The 17372-nt window shown below is 33.7% G+C and overlaps 1 protein-coding gene across 1 annotated transcript; it reads right to left on the reverse strand.

Annotated features, from left to right (window-relative positions):
* Window positions 1–250: 250 nt before the first annotated feature.
* LOC110113829 (uncharacterized protein At5g41620) lies at window positions 251–14098 on the reverse strand. Its single transcript, XM_020846531.2, has 3 exons — window positions 12847–14098; window positions 12626–12739; window positions 251–1949 (listed from the first exon to the last, which is right to left on the reverse strand). Exons 1-3 carry the CDS (start codon window positions 13297–13299, stop codon window positions 603–605), a joined length of 1914 nt encoding a protein of 637 aa, XP_020702190.1. The 5' UTR covers window positions 13300–14098; the 3' UTR covers window positions 251–602.
* Window positions 14099–17372: the final 3274 nt, after the last annotated feature.

Below are 17372 nucleotides of genomic sequence, written 5' to 3' on the forward strand. Positions count from 1 at the left end.
TTTTAAGACAATAAAGAACATCCACGAGTGAGATTCTAAAGGATGTTAGCAGAATTATCAAGAAAGTACTAGAGATCGGGTTTGCGGCAGAGTGGTAAACGGAAGAAATTCCTCCCATATCATCCAGACTCGAAACCCCTAACTGTCCAAAAAAAAAAAAAACTCAAACCCCCTAAGTTGAAAACCATCTTTACATAAAATGAAGAAGATAGTGTGAGAGGCAAAGATCCAGTTGTTTATGCAAGAAATCTAGATTATTTGAAACTAACATTTGCATGTTTTGGGAGCACAAAATATTCATTTTTATCGGCAAAACAAAATGTCCAAAGCTATGCATCAAGTAACAATCAAAACTGAACTGGGCTAGACTATGTTGAGTGGATGCACAGAAAGCATAAGGAAGGAGTTCTGTACAAGAAATTTCTACCTAAACCAACAAAAAACATGAGATCAAAAACCTTCCTATGCAGAGAGAAATGCAAAGCTTACAGCACAAACATGGTGAAGCATGGTCTTGCATATGCTTCACCAAAGATGCAAAAGCTTGCAGTAATTGAGCTGTTGTTGCGAGGCAGTAATAGACACAGTAAAGCTACCAGAATTTATGTCCGATCTACTCCTTCAAGCTTCTTGACCAAATCAGCAACCTTTAATCCTTCATAAAGTCGTTCCTCTGAACCATGCAAACCTTTCAGACTGTCCCATTGCTGGTTTGTGCTTGTGCTCCATGGCCGTGTTGGACTTCTCGTGTCTTGAGGCAGAATAATCCTTGAACCTGCTAACAGGTGATCTCTTAGCTCCTTCACAGAAATGTATCTCTCAGCATCCTCATCTATGTTAGCATTGCTTCTAGAGGGCCTTCCTTGCTTCCAATCATGAGAAAAATCTTGAGAGGACTTTCTGGAGCTTTCTTCTTTCTCGTTCCCAATGCTCTTAGATGCCTTATTACTACTATTTTCACTTCCCTCATTATTTTCTTCAAAACTTCTGCAATAATCAGCAGAACCAGTAGCATAACTCCAATTGAAACTTCTGCTTTTGCTGTCCATGTTGAGCTCTATTGAATGGAGATCGCAGTCCTCTGAAAGTTCTCCCGTACTTATTTTTTCTTCATCCTCTACCGTTTCATCAACCTTGTTTGGACAAACCGTACTTTGTTCCTCAACTTCAAAATCTCCTGCTGGAGCATCATGTCCTTTCCCATCTCCACTTCCCTTTTCAGTGGTTAGGAATGCTTCAAGCTCATTCCTCAACCGATCAACAGCAGCGTTCTTCTCCTCGAATTGAAGTTTAGCCTCTGATAGTTTCATTTGCACCCTCTCCTCACGCCACTCATCTGCAAGCTGGAGCATCTTCCTTTCCTTCTCTAAATCTTCTAGGACCTTAGCTGACTCCCTTTTCAATTCTTCCACTTCTTCCTTTCCCTCGTCAATCCCCCTAGCCAACTCATCACAAACATGTTCTACTATCTCCCTTGTTCTCCTCTCACATGCAAGTTCATTACCTGTATTGAGCAAAGAAGTCCTCGTCTCAGCCAACTCCATTGCTAGCTTTTTATTCAGCCTCTCCGCTCTTCTCCTTAATTTCTTCTCAGACTCAAGTTCCCTCATGATGGATTGGATGGAAGAACTGATCATTTCTCGCTCCCTGTTCTTCAAGGTTTGGATTTCAAAAGAAAGCTTCTCTTTTAGGTAGTTGTTAATATCACTGCATATTGATCTCTGTTCGTCGAAAAGTTGATCGCCATTCAAAATGGCTTGCTCAAGTTCAGCACGAAGAGCTGAAAAAACAGTGAAGACCAAGTTGTGCTGCTCAGCTGGTTCCCAGAAGCGGCTGAGAATTTTGAGAAGTTCTTTTGATGTTGATAGAGAATTTCTCAGATCCTTTAGATGCTCTTTGGCTAACAAAATTGAATTTTCTGGTATGAAACTTTGAGAATGAAACTCACTCTGTAATTCAAAAGCATGAGGTTTTACAAACTAGAATCACTAAGGATATAAATTAAAAAAATAGAAATTTGTTCAGAAACATCGAAAGACCCTAGCTTTTACAGGAGAAAATCAACAATAATTAAAAGAAGAATAAGATACAAAACATTGAACTGTAACAAGTAGTACTTCTTATTAGCACTTCTTTCCAGCTGGCTCCAAACTATATGATGGATGTATAATCCCCATTTTGAACTCAAAACCTATTTGGTTGCAGGTAAATGGTGACTTGAAACTAAAAGACACTTTTGCATGTGAGCTTGTAGCCAACCAGCCAAGTGAGGAAATGTTGCGTTACTTCGACTAAAGAAATGATCTATAAGAAATTTTTCCATCTACCCACCCACTTGGTCTCAACTTATCAGGACATGGGAAACGCTACTTCATAAGCAGACAACAGAACTTCCATGGAAATGACAACTGGATTCCCCTGCCCAATTCTTCAGGCTACTTCTTTCATCCATTGTCTACATAAGATGCACATTCGCAAACCTTCTAGTTTTCCTTTACATGATAGTATCCGAATTAGTCCGAAGCATAAAAGGGCATTGGCAAATATCGAGGTTAGCAAGGCAGACAGCTGAAGAAAATTGATCTAGCAAGCAGTGGCTCTAGGATGTAGCATTTGTACTGTACTAAAGTTGTATATTTCACCAAAGTATATGCACTTTGATTCTCAGGATAGAGGTCTTAGATTTTAGTGTAGACTTCGAACTTTTTTAACTAATTATTCAATACCTCCTTATGTGAAATTCGATCTTTAACTAAGATTGTCTTTATGACCTGCTTATAATTAATATAATACGTGAGATATGTTTATATGCTTATTAAAAAAACTCATTGTATATTTCAGATTCCAAATGCTTTTAATTTAACAAAATTAGTTACTTCTAGCTCCGGAGCTAGGAGCAAGCATGGGATAAATTAAACACTCAAATGTTTAAATAAAAGATGTTCATTTCTTGCTGCCTCTAGCAAGTTTGCCAAGAACAATTTTACAACCACCACTTAAGCACAAAATATTCCTTCCTCCATGTGTGCCTTTTTTTTTCCCTTAGGCAAATTGAGGAGGATGAGGCTACAGAAGCTGAAAGGTGAAAAGCCACTGAGTTAGAAGTTTTGGAGGAAATTCAAAGAGAAAAAGACCAACAAACTGGAACAGTAGCAGAAATCTTCATGGTAGACACTCGGGAATAGCGATGCAAGGTATCATCGTCGTCATCATCATCATCATCATCCTAAAGTCTAGCATTTGACCTTCGTATTTTGGGCAATTTTGTCAAGATGTTATATTATGGGCCCATATGTATAGAGTGCTAACGGGTTTTTGTGTATGATGTTATATTGGGCTTTTTTTATGCCATGACTCATAAACATTGTTCATGTCATTAGGAATGTTAATAGACATAGTAATGGTGGCAGGTATTTTGATAATGGAAAGTATGATAATGGTGGCAGGTATGATTATTGATAGGATTTCAAACAATTCATATGATCGGCGCAAATATTGAAGCTATATTCAAATTAAAAACTTTTAAAATTAAATTCAAGATCATCCCAATATTGATTTTAGCAAACTTATAATTGAACAGAACGTCTCGACAAGACAAACCTAACGACGCAACAAATGATCCAATCTGACTCCAAATAAGCTAAAATCAAGCACTTGAATTATACTTGAACGCTTCTAAAAATAAATTGTTGAGTCAAACAACATCCAATTATATCATGCTTATTGTCAAATTGAGCAGCTTGACAAGACGAATCTAATGAGCCTAAGATCATTTAATTCTGACATCATTAAAGCACTGAAATATTTAATTTTTAATATATAATTAAAGGGATCAATATGAATCGTATAATGGAAATATGGAATTACCAAAATGCCTTTCTTAGCAAACTTATAAATAGAGCTACTTTATCTACATAAGAAGAGGCTCAATAGCTAAGAGAACTAAAAAGCACTCTTACATTTTCTGGCTAACACTATCAACGACCACCACCAATAACCATCACCAGACATTTGTCAACATTTAACCTTGTTGTTAGGTATTAACTTGTCCGTCTTTGAACACCAGACTTCTGAAATCCTTACAAGTGAAATCAAACAATTTTTGTATAATCATTTATAATTATTCCCATCTTTTTTCAATTGTAATGAAGGGAGGATTCTTGTATCTTATATTTGATATTAGATTATTGTAACTGGGCTGGAAGCCGTGTTTTTTTCTCTTCTTGGGTTTTCCATATAAAAAACTTTCTTGTCTTCTACAATTTTTTTTTTATGCTTGTTGATTTTTTTGTGAAAAGCTAAGAAATTAAACAACAACGCTACAATCATAAATTTTTAAGCATGTAATAATTTGGCAGCGTTTGTGAGAAATATTCTCAACATACTATACATACTTCTTTACGGGTGGATAATCAACCCCTCAATCAAAGACAACATAATATAGTTGGTGAAGGCCCCCTGGACCTTACTTTGGAGGAGCAAGTATGTAGGATGGAAGAGAATTAAATTCAAATCCTAAAACTCTTAGAAGAAGTTGGACAACAAAGAGACATCAGAGTTTGATGGAGTTGTCCCACTATAAAATTAACAACAATTTGAGAATGATGCCACTCATGCAGTACCTCCTCCATAATAACCTCATCAAGATCACTCGAATACAAACCCGTTCAACACATATTTCCCATATTGTTCGATCCTCCACCAATCATGGAGGATTTAAATCTTCATTTTGTTGAAAGCTCTCAGTGATGTAATAAGAAATATGTTATGGAGACTTATCCATGCAGAGTCCTTTAAGAGAAAGGAATCAACTTACTCCTCACCACAACTTTCAAAAATCTTCACCACTAACCAATGTAATTCTTCAACATCCTATTCCAATGGAGTTTAAGTTATTCACAATTGATCTATATGATCGGACTTCTAACTCCTATGAGCATATTAACTATTACAAGACAATCATGAACATTCAACATGCCTCTGATGAAGTCCTTTGCACGAACCTCCCTGTAACTCTCAAGAGATAAGCACTTACATAGTTGTATTCCCTTTCAGGTTAAACTATTCATACTTCGCCGATATAGCCAAACTTGTTATTAAACAATTCATTAACAACCAAATGTCATGAACAACTCCTCTCATATGGTATTCACCAAAACGAGGGAGAATCCCTTAAAGAGTATTTTAAAATATTTTTTCTGAAGCAAGAATTACTAAGATATATTTTCCTTAGATGTCTTCACCTTGAGCCCTTCTACTCTTTGTTAATACAAGAGTATGTTCGTTCCTATGCTGATCTCATTCATTGAATAGTTAGTCAAATAACTACTAGTGAGGCCATCAATACTCATTAAAAGCAATTCGAGCAATCCTCTTCCAAACATAAAAATGCATAAGAAATTAATTCGTATCTCCAAAGAAGAAAACAAAAGCAGTCAAAAGATCAAATTTAGCCATGGTTAATACATCTAGGGCAAGGACAAATATTCTGATAAAAATTCAAAATTCTAAACATCTAAAGTGACCAAAAGTTTTAAAGAATCTAAATAGTAGAGATTAATCTCAATGGTGTAAGTTCCACCGTTCAAAAGTGCATTCAAGAGAACAATGTTTAAAGTTAAAGCATTAGAGCAACTCATATTAGAGAAACTCATTGTTTATCAACTTAATTCATAAAGGATATTTACGTCATTATTTATTAGAGCAACTCATAGTTTATCAACCTCAAAATAAAGAAGACCAAATTAGTCGTGATAAGAAAATTGTAGAAATTATTAAATAGGAGTTCCATCGCATTGAAATAACTCAAAGTTGAGCACTTAAGAATGTTCAAATGAGTTTATACCTTAAGTTTTAGATTTTTTTAAATTTTATTTGATTTATGAATGAAGTTTTCTTTTTTTTTTTCCTAAATAATATTTCATCTAACAAAAATCCTAGAAAGCACACCCATGAGATAATCTCGATTAAAAATTAGAAGTGGATATGATCCTCACTAAGAAAACTCCCTTGAGGGAAAGCGGCTAATAGCTCTCCACTCAACCAAGGGAAGGAAGGCCCATGAGGTAATCTAAAATAGGAAGCTAATAGTGAATAAGGTCCTTACTAGAAAGATTACATGAGAGTAAACGATTGAAAAGATCTTCACTCACCCAAAAACCTCATAAATCACTGTTTAAAATCGCACAATATGAGACACACGACAGTGCAATTTTCCCAACAACGCATCAAGGCGCACGCCTTGACATTGTTTCATGAGTACACCTCAAATTTCCTAAGGCACATCTCGCTCATTTATGTGAGACTTATGCCTCAAATAAGATTTATTTTTTAAAAAATCTTAAATCTAAGTTAATATAACTACACTCGCTTGTACCTAGGAACCTTGGGCAATTCGTTGTTGTTGTTCGACTTTGCCTGCTTCACATTAGGCAGAGTTTTGAACAAATCACTAAAAGCTTCTTCACCTTCTTCGACAATGTTCCCTCCTTGTTGAATCGGAAATCAGCACAGTTCGACGATTTTCTTCATGTTGGATCAGAAGTAAAGACGAAAGCTTTGCTAGACGCAATACTAGCCATCTTTCTCCCCTTTCCCGTGCATTGTCGCTGCTCAACGACATTCACCTTCGATGTTGTTTAACTTCACCTGCTTGATTCAACAGCTTCGCCTCCTTCGACTCGTAAACGTCGTTGTTGTTCGCCTTCTACTGCTTTCACATTAGGCAATAACTAAATATATGTGGAGTATGGGGGATGAGGACATTATGGTGGATGGATACAATATGTGGAGTTGGAAATAGGGCTATAAGGGTGCGTGTTGTTGGCCGCGAATTAGGGGTTGCTTGTAGGTTTGTGCTTGTTGGAAATTTTTTATCGGGATGCTAATTGTTGAGGCATGATTCCTCCCTATGGAGCTTCGGGATTGGACAACTGTGGTTGGGTAATTAGAAAGGAGGATGAGATATTTTATAGGTTGCATATAGTTAGATTTTATAATAGATATATTGCATCATTTTTTTTGTATATGTAAATATAATTAAAATTTAGTTTTAATAGATAGAATAAGGAGGATCTACATTTTTTTTTCTTTCTTATGTTGGTCATAATAAGGAGGATCTACATATGATATTTATTGATTTAGAGAAAGCATATGATAAGTTCCAAGAGAAGTGCTATGGAGAGTTCTTGAAAAGAAAGGAGTTAATAATGCTTATATTCAAATAATTAAAGATATGTATGCATGAGCTATTACTTGTGTTCAAACACAAGGTGGTTTGACCAAGTATTTTCCTATTTCGATTGGATTACATCAAGGATCAGCCTTAAGTCCATATCTTTTTGCTTTAGTCATGGATGTTCTCACTAGACATTTGCAAGAGGATGTACCTTGGTGAATGCTTTTTGCTGAAGATATTCTTCTTGTTGATAAGACTAGAGAGGGAGTTGAAGGTAAACTCGAATTATGGAGGTCAACTTTAGAGTCTAAAATTTTTCGCTTGAGTAGATCTAAAACTGAATATATGGAGTGTAATTTTAGTAGCAATAGACCTAGTGATGGGATTGTGACTTTGGGCGATCAAGCCATTAATAATAGTACACGTTTTAGATATCTTGGATATGTTGTTCAGAGTGATGGTGAAATTGATGGGGTTATTATCAGTAGAATTCAAGTTGGATGGTTGAAGTGGAGGAATGCATCGGGCTTATTGTGCAATAGAAAAGTCCTCCTCAAACTTAAGGGAAAATTCTATAAGAAGGTGGTGAGACCTGCAATGCTTTATGGTGTCGAATGCTGACCATTAAAAGAGAAGCATAATACTAAGTTAAGTGTTGCAGAGATGAGGATGCTTAGGTGGATGAGTGGCTTGACCCTTAGAGATAGGATACGAAATGAGCATATACGTGAAAAGGTAGGAGTAGCTCCAGTGGAAGATAAGATTAGAGAGAGTCGCCTTAGATGGTTTGGTTACATTAAACGGAGGCCTTCTGATGACCCGGTTAAGAAAGTTGAGGCATTAGATTTGATTTATGTTAAGAAAGGTAGAGTTAGACCTAAAAAGACTTGGTTAGAAAATATTAGAAATGATCTTTCTTTATTAGATTTAAATAAGAATTTGACTTTTAACCGGACACAATGGCGAGGCTTGATGTTGTTGTTGTTTTAATTGGTTTAGACGACCACAATTTGGATCCAATCCGTCATATTATAAATGATTTTAATGGTCTTGCTTGGTCAATAAGTGATTTAGGTTTTTGATGGATTACATTCATGAACTAGCAAGGAATTTTTTTACTACATTTATTGATGTAATATTTTACGGCAAGGAACTATTCTCATATAGGAAGGAATTTTTTATACTGCATGTTAACGTGGAAGGGTGACTTAATGGAGTTTTGGTTGTTTTAGTTAGAGTTAATCATGAAATATATTTAAAAGGGTAGCTTGATTTGATGTCATACTGATAGGAGTAATATCTTATAATTTATTATAAAGATAATAGTGTTATCTCTCAAGTGCAGGGTATTTGATTGAATGTTATCTTAAATGATGTAATGTTTCATAAAAAACTAAATGGTGATTATGTCCTTTATTTTTTTGTTCTTAACTTGCTATTAAAGGGTTTTGTAGAGGATGGTAAGAAGCAAGGATAAAACCATGTCGGATCATAGGAAGGACCAGACATAGAAACATAACAATTAAGTTGATGTGGGAGGCAACAATAAGTCGTATGTATATTTGAAATATAATTACTGTGAGAAATTGGTGAAAGTCTCATTATGATAAATGAGCACCTATCTGGATCATACAAAAATATTGCAACATGTGTCAAAGTACTTGATACCATAAGGGAAAAGATCAAAACATATATGAATAATTCATTAATGTCAAAGCACCTAAAATATAAAAAAGTTTGATGATAGAGTTGATGTAGGCTCCTACTACAGGAGCGAGCGCAGCAGTTGGGATTCATCTTCTTCATTACAACTCATGTCCTATAGTGGTGCTAGGGGTCCCATGGATCAGTATATGGTAAACACATTAAAAGATAAATAGGATTTTCATATGGACTTTCATATGGTAAAATCTATATAATGTTTAATCTTTTGAATCCAGGTTTCGAGATTCTTGTTAATATACCATGAGATTTTCATATGGATTGATTTGAATGGTTTACTTTCCATAAACTCTCTCATGAACTTGTTGAGGCAATCTAGCTGTGATGTGGGAGGCAAGGACAGCATGGATTGGTCCTGCTTATAGGTGACACAAAGATGCATATCCTGTAATAGTTCAGTTATTTAAACAAGTTGTTCCTAAGTATTTTGCAAATGATCTTTGAATGTAGATTGAAGAACAAGTGTCATCTGCCATTGTGGTGGAACGAAGTAAGATAAAGCATAACAAAAGCACCAAAATAATAATAATAAGTGAATTCGAGCATTGCTGAAGGCTCTGGAGGATTGGCTAGTGGAATTGTAATGGCTCTTAGTAGTTTAGGGAAGGCGAATTGAGAAAATGGAGAAGTAATAGATGAAAAAGGTTTCAACATTCATTAACTGCAAATTTTGACCTTGAGCTAGTTATACCCTTCTTTCATCACAAGCTCTTATTATTATTATTTGAATAGGACCTGACATGTGTCCATGTCTCTAATTAATTGCCTAAACAAAACTAATAAAATCATGAAACTTGTCCCTCCCTCTAATAAACTTTAGACTTTAAAAAGCTACCCTTATTTCATACACCTATAAATCACCCTACTGTTCATGTTTCCTCAAGAAAATTCCTTTAGTTTTGTCGGTTCATGATGAGCTCATCTTGGTCATTCACTGCTTGGTGGTGTGTTGGTCCTACTGTCTTGACTCCACCAGCAATGCTCACTACAGATAAAGGAAACCCTGATAGGTTGATACTATTGATATTAGACCACCTCACTGGTCACTGATAAAAAAAAAATTCCACAAATTTTCTCTTATCAAGTCTTATGAATTCTATCACTTCCAAGATTTTATTGCTCATTACTAACCACCCATTATCCAAATGCCTCTATAAGGTACCGACGAAGCTAATTGTTAGCCTCTGACCACTCCATCAAGTAACTCTCCAATCTCTGCCTCTATACCTAGTTAAATGAAGAAAAATGATAGGTGATACCCATCAAGACCATGCAATCAATTTTTATATAATGCTTAGAGATAGTAGGTAACAAACTTCTAGAGATTAGGTAGATGACATTATGAGGTAGGCAATTTACCTGTAAATGCTAGGTATAGTTTTTAGTAATGCGTGAAACACATACATCAAATACATATTACACTTTTAGACTTGCCATTCAAAGTTGGTGGCAAAATTAGGCCACACATCTAATATTAATTTAATTAAAATCAATCATATGATTTATTTTATAAAAAATGTAGAACAGGAAAAAGTAAAAGTAAAAATTTGCCGAAAGCAACAACTCATGCTTGTCAAGGAAATAGTCTCTCCTAGAGATCTTACAGTGACACATTTGATCAAGATGTTGACTCCCAAAAGTATAAGAAATAGTAGATCCAACTCAAATTTTATTCAAAATATAATAGAGTATGCCAAGCCATTTGAAATGCAACCATCAATTCTAACGGATTACAAACCATGACCACATAAATGGAATACTTAATTTTAAAAATATCAGCAGTATGATTGAGTAATCGACTACATACAGCCACTACCTTCATAAATGCTGGTTAAATCACATTAATAGCAATTACATATGAATAGACTAACCAATGTCAAATCCCTTCATGATGAAGTTTCCTACATATTTTGATCCCTGGATAGTTTAATGTTCAAAGGTTTGAAAGACGAGCATCACAACTGCATCTCTATTAGAGACGTTATTGCATTGATTGCAACTTCAAACATTGATCAGGATTATCAAAAACAAATCTCATATTTGGGAGGATCTAAAGTGGTTGTGATATATCAAATCACTGCATCAAAATGAAATGAATACATCCTATCACCATCCATCAATCTATCAACCTATAATAAAGGATGGTACCCACATATTTAAATAGGTGATTGGTTCATGCATTTAAATAGGCTGACATCTAATGTCCTCGCTTTCAGGTCTAAGAACTCATGATTAATTATAATTTCATAATTCTATCCTCAATAAGCCTGGTACGTTAATATATAACTATAGCTAAAAGTAACTATATATATATATATATATATTTATTTAATTGCTTATTGTTTGACCTATCCCATACACTTTATGAAATGGAAAAAATATTAATGATAGCTTTTAATATATATATATATATATAAGATGAATATTTATAGTTCTATAAAAAATTTAGCTAGTTTGAATTGGAATAATAAATGATAGAAAATTCACCCATTAAATGGGAGGAAAATTATGGTCGAAGGATTAACAAAGAAAAGTGTAGACATAAGCTAACATCTATAAATGCTTAATTATAATTTCACATTTTCACAATTCCATCCTCAATGAGCCTATTATATTAATATATAATTAACACTAAAAGTAACAATAGGTTTTCACGTATATATATAAATGCTTTATTGTAATTTCACAATTCTATCCTCAATGAGCCTATTTGTGAAGCGACCTAAATCTAAGTACATACTATGTAATTCACCCTTATAATTATGCCCTTTAGTTATACAATTGCTCTGTCCCTTTTATACAGTTCAGGTTAATGGGTAAGGGATTATGTTTGCTACTTGCAATTAATCCAAACTAGCTACCGAATGTATAGTCATTTAGCAATTAATCAAAAGCATTTTTGTGGCCAATATTTCCTTAAGTCCTTTCGACAATGGCTGAATTTCAAGAATTCACTTTTTATAATCAACTCAAGTGGATTGAATTTGACTAGAAATACAAAGGATGCATCATTGAAAAATATTGGAGACCTCTTGGAGCATTGGATCGCTTAAAACCATATTTTGAAAAGAATCATTCATAGATATCTAATTTAAGAGGGTCTGGAAATTCCAAAGGTTTTATCCTTTGGTTAGATATTTAGTTTTAACTATATTCATTAATAAATTTAATGAAGTTTGAATAAAAGGTTAGCAATAGAATGCATTACTCTTTTAAATAAGATTGCATTTTTAAGTTGAAATCTTAATTAAAAAGCATGATCACCCTGGCTGCCCATACAGAATGACTAACTATGGTCCACAAACAGCCATGCTGGTGTTATTGACCTGAAAAGGCTTGGACATACCCGAAATTGACCTAACAAACTGATGCACCCCAAACAAAATGTATTTCAGCATTTATTAGGAGAAAATGGACAAAAAAAAAACATTTTGACATTTTGAAACAATCTTCGAATAAAAAAAAAACTTGTGATATTGCTAAATAGATTAGATTTGGATAAAACATTAAACAAATGTTTCGATGATCTAAAAAGTATGTTGGTTCTAGGATGCCCACCGTATGGGACAATAAGATAGGAATGGAAAAATGAGTGGTCACGCTATCCAAATGGACATGCTTGTCAAATCTAAATATGTATTCACTAAAAATACATAATGGAATGCGAATTACTGCATGGAAGGAAATAAAAAAGCAATAATTATGAAAACTATTAAAGCTTCATACCTCCATTAAACTACCACTACTTAAATAATCTAAGGCTCTGTTACTAAGCCCTCCATGCCCTGGTTTCTTCGAGATCACTCTCTTGTGGCTACGGGACCTAGATTCTTCAGACCTCTGTATTAAAGTTAACAGACAAAAATAAGTACAGAAATGCTCGAATCTGATACTTTAAATATAATGAAAATATAACATTGCGACAAACTTAACAGCCATACGCTCACCACCAAAACAGGACTGTGACCTTCATCAGATGGGCGTCGAGGTGGAGAAATGACCTCAATAGACCTCCTTAACTTGTAATCCCCACTCTTCTCTCTTTTAGCAATTTTCTCCTTCAATTTTTCAAATTCTAGTGCTGAAGAGTTTCTACTCATTTCCCATAAGGCATTTGCAAGCTTCCGAGCTGAGACAGTAGCTTGAGTTCCACTGCAACCATAATTTGAAATTCTACACCACGACGAGTCTGAAATCCTACCTGAAGAAGATGGTGACCTACCATTCATCCTCCACATATGAACGGGTTTGGTGGATGCACCCTTTCCCCTGATTCGAATTGCCCTCTTATACCGATTACTCTGCAGCAAAGAAGATGAAGTGGAGGAGGAGCATCCTCTCTTTCGGATCTTGCAGCCTCCGTTGATAAAACCTTCAAAACTTTGATTATGCCTTGGCATTTAAAAATTGGCTTTGAAAACCACAATCTTAGCGTTAGTTTAGGACTAAGGATCAAAGATCCTTAATGTTAAACTTGATTCCTATTTTTCTATAAGAAATAGCTTGCCAAAAGAGACGAGCAGAGAAGAACATGAAAGTCTATGGTGATCTTACCAACTCACCCAACTGATCTACAAAAACAGTCGCTGCAACAACGAGTCAATAATGGTATACTAAATTGGAGCTCTGATTGCAAATTTTTCCCTTTAAAAGGAAAGGATCACCACATAGAACCACGAAACTGAAATTTAGGCGAAGATGGTGGCTGTCAATCGAAATATTAATCTAAAGAAGAAAATGCCAGCCGCGTGACCAAACCAGACGATCGCTGGTGCAATGATAGTGAACCCAAAATTTTTGCATTGAATTCAGCTAGCACGAAGCTCCTCGCCGTAATCATAATCATCAAAGCAAAGAAAAACGTAATCGAACCCTTCTCAAATAAAAAATGCTCGATTACTACTACTGCTAAACCGCTACTGTGCGACAAATTCGAAATCAAATATGCAAAACATCACAATCGTACAAATGGCAAGATGAGATTGTCAGGGAAAACCAAAACTTCAGGGCCTCGTTCTGATCGAAACTCGACAGAGCAAACCCTAAAGAACCATCCCCTTAATACCCAAAAGCTCCCGGCTCCCGTCTTTTTCTCTCTCTCGTCAATCTTCTTTGAAAGCGGGGCGCCTGCTGAAGTCTGAAAACAGTCCCGAGAGAAAAATGCAGTGACGAAAATATTTCGTGTAGCCCTCCGTGTGGCAAAGAGACTGCCACTGAGGTTTTTAGCGTAGGGCGGGGCTACATAGTTAGCTACACTATCATTATGTATTTACAATTTGAATTCCGACAGAAATTTCAAATATATGAACTGTCCTGTTGAGTAGATCGTGCGAGCTCGTCTTGTTCTGCGTTGTCGAGCTCGTATTCCCCCGCAGGTAGATTGCATCTGAGCTGTTTTATTTTTTATTATTTTTTTTAATTCTCTCAAAAAATATTTTATTTTATTTTTATAGTTGAGGCTACATCGAGCCAATTAAATCATATAATCATAATTTTTAAGTAATTACAAAATAAAATCTAAAACTGTAATAAAATTTTCACATATAATAAAACCTAAATCATATTAAAAAAAGAAAACATAAAAATGGCCATCAATAATTCAATTTTGTAGAAGGTCGAAGGAGATAAGACACTTAAAAAATGAGCATGAGATTCATATTATGAGTTGCAAAGCACATTAGCTTGATTTATAGAAAAACCTCTCTTATTTAAAAATATGGTTAGTCTTAAGCCCCCTTAATTTAAATCATGTATTAGATTTTTTTTTTTTCTGAATTCCCTTTGGCTAAATTGTGTGGTGAAACGAATAAGCAAGATGATTCCAAATGATGAATTTAATGAGCTCCAACTTTCAAGCAAAAAAGAAAGGAGCATTTGCATCCAATCACCTAATCATCAATTCTTGTAATGAATTTTGAGCAGTCTACAATTTTAATTTTGTAAGGGGATATCAAGGAACTAAGATAATCGCAATATTATTGCTTAAGATTAAAGCCATCATGTTTAGAAAACCTTATCCCATTCTTCCTAGATATATTCTTAGAAAAAAATCATGGTAGATTTGACAAAATTTGTATGAGGATTAGTAGCCAAATGTAATTTGCTCAAAATAAAGTTTAGATAAGTAATTGTGTTATTGTCAGATTTATCAAAGACAAGACATTAGCATATATGTGATGAAAGATAGAATTATTGTTAATATGAATTTGAGAGAATTTTGTACGAGAATGATAGGTATTCATTAATCTTGAAAAGCTATCCATATCAATGATGAAGAGGAAAAGAGTCTTAGCGCATAAGTAGTGTAATAAACCTTAAATTTGTAAAAGATTTGTTTTGACCTATAGCAGTCAAATAATATTCATGAGTCGTTATACGTCTAATTTGTAAAATATCTTCATCATAAAGTAGATATTATTTTATTTTAATTATAATAATAGTTTTCTAATTTTATGTTCATTGTAAATATGAAAACAATAAGCTTCTTATTTAATTGCAATTTTTAAAGAAATTAACATATGTCAATACAAGTGGGCCTTTTAGGACTATTAGGTATCGATTTTGCAAACCGATTTTACCAGAATCTTCTAGACATACTTAGCTAACTTATGAATTCATAATTTTTGGATCCTCAAACTTGAAGATATAAAAAAAATTATAAAATTTTATGCTAAAAATTAAATAAATGACATAATTACCTTTGTATCCTTATTATAAAAATATTTAACCATTACAGATTTTCATTAAAATGGCATTTAATTTCCTATATATTTCATAATAGAGAGCAAAAATTGAATTAGAGAAGAAAAAGAGAAGAGAAAGGAAAGAGAAACTAGTATTTAATGGTCATAGAGCCATTTTTGTCAGTCGATCCAGTTAGAAAAATTGCTCAGATTGAGCTAAGTTATAATTTGTATATCTCAATTTTTAATAATTCTTAGTTTATGGAATTTTTTTTAATTAAATTTATAATTTGGTTTAACAAAAAATATAGTTTTATCATATTCTGGTGACTTTTCTACTGTATAACTTTGACATGTTATTTGTACAACTATTTTGATCATTTTGACTATTTATTTGAGATTTTCTACCAAGTGATTTTGGAAAGCAACGATTTTTTCAAGTTAAAAATTTGTTTTGACATATAAAAATAGTGATTTAATTCAATTAAATCTTCAAAACATTGTTATACACAATCTTTGATAAAGTGATAAAATTATAAAAACTTTGTTTTGACAAACTATAGAACATCGGGTGGAAAATTATTTGGCATTTGTTAGAGCATTTTATGTAGACTCATTAACAATTCTATCATTAATACACTTTATTTTTAGTGTATGTGGTTAAAATATTTGAATTGGTGGCGAGAATGGATTATGTTATGTTATGTATTAGAAATTCTAGATCCTTAGGGTTATATTTAATAAGAATGGATTTCATTGGCGACAATATGGAATTATATTAGTGGCGAGAAGGGATTCTATTAATTGGTATATATAGATTTTTTTTTTTTTTTTTTTTTTTTGGGGGGGGGGGGGGGGTTTTAATATGTTACTATAAAATATTTGGTTATATTTTAGTCAGCTTAAGTATAATTTAAATAGTTATTTAAATGCATACTAAAATTCAATATTAGTGTCCATTTCAATTTTAGTTTTTCGTATAGTACTTTAATTTATTAGTTCAATGTTTTAGCTTTTTTGGTTGGAGTTATTGATTCCTATTTTAGGCTATGATGACCTACTGATCCGTGTTAGTTCTTTCTTATTTTAACTTACATTTTCAAGCCAAGAAAGGCTTAGACACAAGTTGAGTAGTGATGGTATTAAGTTCTAATCTGTGCTGCAAGTATGCATTTTGGCTAGTTCATTTTTGCAGGCTTGACTTTTATTTTTTATTCTACTTTCTATTGCAAGTATTGTTGTAAATAAACCTCAAATTGTGTATGTATTTTTCGATGATATACAAAAAAAAAAAATTTTGAGATTTAATCTTCTGTTTAATATTGTATTTAGTAGTGGCTCTATGCTCTATAAATTAAAAGTTTAATTTTTCTCAGCACTTCGTCAACTTGATCTTGGAGTCAGTTTCTGGTTCTTGCTATGATTATGCTTGGTATGACTTATGTGATATCGGGTCAGGTCATGATAATTAGATGAGAAGAGCCCTCTAACTTCACAATTAATAAGCATAGAGAGTTTCACATTAGAAGTATATGCAATAATCCGATTAATAAATGTGGCAAGAAAGCTAAGAGCAAATAGTATGCTATAAAGAGACTCTCTATTCAAACAATCAAAGGCTTTTTTAAGGTCAACATTAACATAAAATAACTTGAAATTATAGTGAGAATTGAATTGTCTGACGATATATTTTACAAATGCAACATTATCAAAAATGTCTCATCATACACAAAGGGAGACTAAGCATAATGAATAATATTAGGAAGAAGAAGCCTAACCCTAACATTAAG

Source organism: Dendrobium catenatum, unplaced genomic scaffold (assembly GCF_001605985.2).
Source record: "Dendrobium catenatum unplaced genomic scaffold, ASM160598v2 fragScaff_scaffold_819, whole genome shotgun sequence".
Lineage (NCBI taxonomy): Eukaryota > Viridiplantae > Streptophyta > Magnoliopsida > Asparagales > Orchidaceae > Dendrobium > Dendrobium catenatum.

Bases quoted from the DNA above. Each gene is read 5' to 3' on its own strand.
- LOC110113829 (XM_020846531.2), bottom strand. From the start codon at position 13,299: ATGCCAAGGCATAATCAAAGTTTTGAAGGTTTTATCAACGGAGGCTGC. The intron at 12,740-12,846 runs GTGAGCGTATGG...ACTTTAATACAG, and splicing joins GTCACAGTCCTGTTTTGGTG to AGGTCTGAAGAATCTAGGTC. The intron at 1,950-12,625 runs GTATGAAGCTTT...TTTGAATTACAG, and splicing joins GTAGTGGTAGTTTAATGGAG to AGTGAGTTTCATTCTCAAAG.